At 38.0% G+C, this 6,422-nt stretch overlaps 1 protein-coding gene across 1 annotated transcript in view; it reads right to left on the bottom strand.

Annotated features, from left to right (window-relative positions):
* Window positions 1-3,675, bottom strand: part of LOC110454107 (nocturnin-like) — a 12,481-nt gene extending 8,806 nt beyond the window's left edge. The window contains exons 1-2 of the mRNA XM_021503471.1: window positions 3,621-3,675; window positions 1,387-1,542 (exon numbers count right to left, since the gene is read on the bottom strand). Coding sequence (XP_021359146.1) covers window positions 1,387-1,528 — 142 coding nt within the window. The 5' untranslated portion in view covers window positions 1,529-1,542; window positions 3,621-3,675. The remainder of the gene's footprint in view (window positions 1-1,386; window positions 1,543-3,620) is intronic.
* Between the last annotated feature and the right edge of the window lie 2,747 nt (window positions 3,676-6,422).

Raw genomic sequence — 6,422 nt, 5'->3', positions numbered from 1 at the left:
GGTATTTACATGTTGTAGTTGGTTATCTCTGTAACATCCTATGGTATTTACATGCTGTAGTTGGTTATCTCTGTACCATCCTATGGTATTTACATGTTGTAGTTGGCTATCTCTGTAACATTCTATGGTATTTACATGTTGTAGTTGGTTATCTCTGTAACATCCTATGATATTTACATGTTGTAGTTGGTTATCTCTGTAACATCCTATGGTATATACATGCTGTAGTTAGTTATATCTGTAACATCCTATGGTATTTACATGCTGTAGTTGGTTATCTCTGTAACATCCTATGGTATTTACATGCTGTAGTTGGTTATCACTGTAACATCCTATGGTATTTATATGCTGTAGTTGGTTATCTCTGTAACATCCTAAGGTATTTACATGTTGTAGTGGGTTATCTCTGTAACAGCCTATGATATTTACATGTTGTAGTTGGTTATCTCTGTAACATCCTAAGGTATTTACATGTTGTAGTTGGTTATCTCTGTAACATCCTATGATATTTACATGTTGTAGTTGGTTATCCCTGTAACATCCTATGGTATATACATGCTGTAGTTAGTATGTTGTATTTGGTTATCTCTGTAACATCCTATGGTATTTATATGTTGTAGTTGGTTATCTCTGTAACATCCTAAGGTATTTACATGTTGTAGTTGGTTATCTCTGTAGCATCCTATGGTTTTTATATGTTGTAGTTAGTTATCTCTGTAACATCCTATGGTATTTACATGCTGTAGTTAGTTATCTCTGTAACATCCTATGGTATTTACATGTTGTAGTTGTTTATCTCTGTACATCCTATGGTATTAACATGCTGTAGTTGGTTATCTCTGTAACATGCTATGGTATTTACATGTTGTAGTTGGTTATCTCTGTAGCATCCTATGGTTTTTATATGTTGTAGTTAGTTATCTCTGTAACATCCTATGGTATTTAAATGTTGTTGTTAGTTCATTAATTAAGAACTTACTCCGAATATCATGAATTCCATAATAGATTCTCAACTGCTGATGTAAAAACTTACAATACAGAGTTTTTAAAGACAAATTGAATGGTTGCAATCATGATACCATAGGGGAATATACATTTTCTTTATCTGATATCAAAGTTGATGTTTTTTTTATTATGCTCATGAGTGTACCTTATGGTTATGTTGTTACTATCCAAAGTCTCAATGTGGCGTCGTAACATTATATGGATTTGATCTACATTAACGTGATATTGATGAAACAGAAGATGCTTATAATTTCTGAACACCTGGGCTTATTCTCCTTCAAAATGTTAAAGATCTCACAATGTTGAAAAATTTACCACAAGTGGTGACTATGTTCTAGGTTCTACAAAAGCAATAAAAAAAGTCTATATATATCAACATACCTTGAGCTAGGATATTCCACTGCATAATTCTGAGTTTCTGCTGACCATTCTCCTCTGCAGTGTTCACAAAAGTCCTTGCCAGCAGTGAAGGGAGGCTGCGTTTGGAGATATCCTCCTGCAGTTTATTCATTAACACCTCCATAGTAAATCACCTTGCTGCAATAACACAATTTAAGATTGTATATATCAACAATAAAACAAATCTTCTCTGCAATTGAAGTGTATACAATGTTTAGTTATTCATGTTTTCTGTGCATTTAGGCCTAGGGTATATCACTATAAAGTATAATCAGTAACACTTATTCTCAGCTAATGTTCTGAGTGATGAAAGAAAATGACACTTTGTATCACTTTGTAAATTAAAACTACATTTGATGAGTTAATTGGCATAGTATCGTTTACCACACCTTATATGGGATATTTTATATCAGTAATTTACAAGGATGTAAGGCCAGACACAGCGCAAGCCTGGACATCAAGGTGCAGGTTACTACCAGTATTGATGTACCCCTAACATGAAGATGACAAAGATAAAGACCTGTCAGACTAACAACAACACAAGACAATGCTATCAGTAACACATCAAAAACAAAGGTAAACAGCGATAAGATCACCTATACGGTTTACCTGTTCTACTCACACAATGTCATATCCATCATTTTTTTAGCATACCTGTGTGTCCTTGTTACATATATTCTTCCCTTTTTAGGCTCCTATACTTGATCATACAATTGTATATACTATGGTATAGGTTTTACCTAGATACATACACTCAAGGAGATTCATCTGCATTTAGCTCAAACATATTCATCATTACCCATAGATCACAACCTATTGCCAACTTGTCCCTGCATACCAGATATAGTATATGTCATCAATGATTGCTAGGACATCACAACGACTCATAATTCCTAGACAAAGTATACTGTTTAAGGAATTTCTTCTTTAAGCTGACCTTAATGGTTGGATATTTTAGAAAGTATAGATCTCTATTTTCTCAAGACACTGGTGTGTCTGTTTTATATTCTTCTCAATTCTCGATCTTAAAAGAGATCTTGAGAACCTGTATCATTCACCTGAGTGTTTAAGCAATCAAGGCAAAATACACATGTACACGTAACAATATATTTTCCCATTATGGATTAATTTTTCTGAGATGCTCCCTGGTATATTTGGTTGAGATCTGTTTACATGTGTATAGAGAGAGGCAGCCAAATTCATATGAAATGGCTCTCGTTCTTCTCACATGCTTGAGCAGCAGATATATCTGTAACAGGATAGGGAAAATGCACGGCCAGACAAAGGTTCCAGCCTGACCGGGCCCTCCAAACTCAACGGACGTTCTATCAATTGATCATGAGCTACCTGCATGGATGCTGACGATCGACCCAGTCAGGTTCGGCTATTCTTCCTTCCTTTTTCCAGGTCTTCGCCACCAAAGATACAACTATTTACAACAAAGGCTTGAGTATCCCCTTGTCAAGCAGTCACCCAGTGCTTGAAACAAGAGTTTGCAAGCTCGCCAACTTTGTAACAGGAGCGGAGAAATGCACAGTCGGACCACGGTTTGAACATTGGACCCTCTTAACTTAAAATGGACGCTCTATCAATTGAGCTTCCTGGTCACTGGCAAATGCCCCTGTCCAGTAATGCTACATTTTTAACAATCGCCAGACGATGACAAGTGGAAAAACTTGTACTGGGATCTTAATTATAGGACCATTGTTGTGGATGGGCTATATGAATCCATATAACCCAAAAACAAAGAAGCAAATGTCAGAAATTTCCAGACTTTTCCAGAACCAACAGACCTTGTGGTGTATAGCCTAGTACTGTTCACAATTTCAGCTGTTTTGCTGTGTCTGATGATGCAAAAATCAGCCATGGGCCAGAAAGTGGCATCATTTATATAGAATAAATTTCATTTAGCATTCTTTATCATTTGATTTGATTAGATGTAATCCCCATAAAGTCTAACAATACTTCTCACGCATTAGTAAAGTTAACAGCATAATGCCGTAATGATCATGTTACACTGTACAGTACCCTTCTGACTATCATATAAACACGGTAGCAGTCATGCATGAATCCCGGTTATGAAAACTATATAAACACTTCCTATACAGTAAGTCCCACGATCTATAAGTTATCTGGTCAACAGTGAAAGCATAATGAATTTGTAAGGATATTTTCAAATAGCATAGTATACTATTCTGAGGGTATTTAATACTTACCGAAACAGCAAGTGACTGTTGATATGTTTATTTCGATTACAACCGGAAGTTTACAATAAAGCCCAGCGGAAGGAAACGACGACCGGAATAACTTTTTCCGGTTTCTGTTGTCATTTTTTAGTAGCACTGTGGAATTATATTAGATCTCAGCATGTATCGACAAAACCTAGTAAATACATAAGTGGTAATGATTTTTAAACATGTATGCAACTAAGATCTGATCACAATGCAATACCAAATTAAGAATTCCTATCACTAATTTTCGCTAAATGCACACACTGGGATAGTAGAAATCTGTATAACAACTAACCGATACGCTAGCTAATTTCATATATAGGGAACCAATTACCCTGTAGTTAAATAAATGGTTGAATATTTATTTCAAAGTTAAGAGCATATGTAATTACTTTGATTGGCAATACTCAAATTAAAATACATTCAAACTATATCATCTATCATTTAGAGTCATTATGAGGTGATATATAGATGACCAATATATAATTATATATTTGTTTTTTGTATGGAATATGGAACACTTAAAGAAATCCAAATCATGTTAGATTTCTCCCTTTGATACCTCAATAAACTACATATCCTGTAATTATCGCCCCCTTGTACCTCAACAAACTACATTCCTTTAGTTCTCTCCCCTTGTACCTCAAAAAACTACATATCCTGTAGTTCTGGCCCCTTGGTACCTCAAAAAAATACATATCCTGTAGTTCTGGCCCCTTGGTACCTCAAAAAAATACATATCCTGTAGTTCTGGCCCCTTGGTACCCAAACAAACTGCATATCCTGTAGTTCTGGCCCCTTGTACGTCAACAAACTACATATCCTGTAGTTCTGGCCCCTTGTACGTCAACAAACTACATATCCTGTAGTTCTCGACCCTTGTGCCTCAACAAACTACATATCCTGTAGTTCTCGCCCCCTTGTACCTCAACAAACTAAATATCCTTTAGTTCTCACCCCTTGTACCTCAACAAACGACATATCCTGTAGTTCTGGCCCCTTGTACGTCAACAAACTACATATCCTGTAGTTCTCGCCCCATGTACCTCAACAAACTACATATCCTGTAGATCTGGCCCCTTGGTACCTCAACAAACTACAACAAACTACTTATCCTGTAGTTTTCACCCTTGGTCCCTCAACAAACTACATATCCTGTAGTTCTCGCCCCATGTACCTCAACAAACTACATATCCTGTCGTTCTGGCCCCTTGTACCTCAACAAACTAAATATCCTTTAGTTTTCGCTCCTTGTACCTGAACAAACTACATATCCTGCCGTTCTCGCTCCTTGTACCTCAACAAACTACATATCCTGCAGTGCTCGCTCCTTGGCACCTCAACAAACTACTTATCCTATAGTTATCGCCCCCTTAGTACCTCAACAAACTACATATCTTGTAGCTCTGCCGCTTTGTACCTCAACAAACTACTTATCCTGTAGTTTTCACCCTTGGTCCCTCAACAAACTACATATCTTGTAGCTCTGCCGCTTTGTACCTCAACAAACTACTTATCCTGTAGTTTTCACCCTTGGTCCCTCAACAAACTACATATCCTGTAGTTATCGCCCTTAGTCCCCCAACAAACTACATATCCTGCAGTGCTCGCTCCTTGGCACCTCAACAAACTACTTATCCTATAGTTATCGCCCCCTTGGTACCTCAACGAACTACATATCTTGTAGCTCTGCCCCTTTGTACCTCAACAAACTACTTATCCTGTAGTTTTCACCCTTGGTCCCTCAACAAACTACATATCTTGTAGCTCTGCCCCTTTGTACCTCAACAAACTACTTATCCTGTAGTTTTCACCCTTGGTCCCTCAACAAACTACATATCTTGTAGCTCTGCCCCTTTGTACCTCAACAAACTACTTATCCTGTAGTTTTCACCCTTGGTCCCTCAACAAACTACATATCCTGTAGTTCTCGCCCCATGTACCTCAACAAACTACATATCCTGTAGTTATCGCCCTTAGTACCCCAACAAACTACATATCCTGCAGTGCTGGCTCCTTGTACCTCAACAAACTACATATCCTGCAGTTCTCGCTCTTTGTACCTCAACAAACTACATATCCTGCAGTTCTCGCTCTTTGTACCTCAACAAACTACATATCCTGTAGATCTGGCCCCTTGGTACCTCAACAAACTACAACAAACTACTTATCCTGTAGTTTTCACCCTTGGTCCCTCAACAAACTACATATCTTGTAGCTCTGCCCCTTTGTACCTCAACAAACTCCTTATCCTGTAGTTTTCACCTTTGGTACCTCAACAAACTACATATCCTGTAGTTCTCGACCCTTGTGCCTCAACAAACTACATATCCTGTAGTTATCGCCCTTAGTCCCCCAACAAACTACATATCCTGCAGTGCTCGCTCCTTGGTACCTCAACAAACTACTTATCCTATAGTTATCGCCCCCTTGGTACCTCAACGAACTACATATCTTGTAGCTCTGCCCCTTTGTACCTCAACAAACTACTTATCCTGTAGTTGTCACCCTTGGTACCTCAACAAACTACATATCTTGTAGCTCTGCCGCTTTGTACCTCAACAAACTACTTATCCTGTAGTTTTCACCCTTTGTACCTCAACAAACTACATATCCTGTAGTTATCGCCCTTAGTCCCCCAACAAACTACATATCCTGCAGTGCTCGCTCCTTGGCACCTCAACAAACTACTTATCCTATAGTTATCGCCCCCTTGGTACCTCAACAAACTACATATCTTGTAGCTCTGCCCCTTTGTACCTCAACAAACTACTTATCCTGTAGTTT

The sequence above is a fragment of the Mizuhopecten yessoensis genome, unplaced genomic scaffold (assembly GCF_002113885.1).
Source record: "Mizuhopecten yessoensis strain PY_sf001 unplaced genomic scaffold, ASM211388v2 scaffold7669, whole genome shotgun sequence".
Classification (NCBI taxonomy): domain Eukaryota; kingdom Metazoa; phylum Mollusca; class Bivalvia; order Pectinida; family Pectinidae; genus Mizuhopecten; species Mizuhopecten yessoensis.
This window is presented reverse-complemented; position numbering and strand designations above follow the sequence as displayed.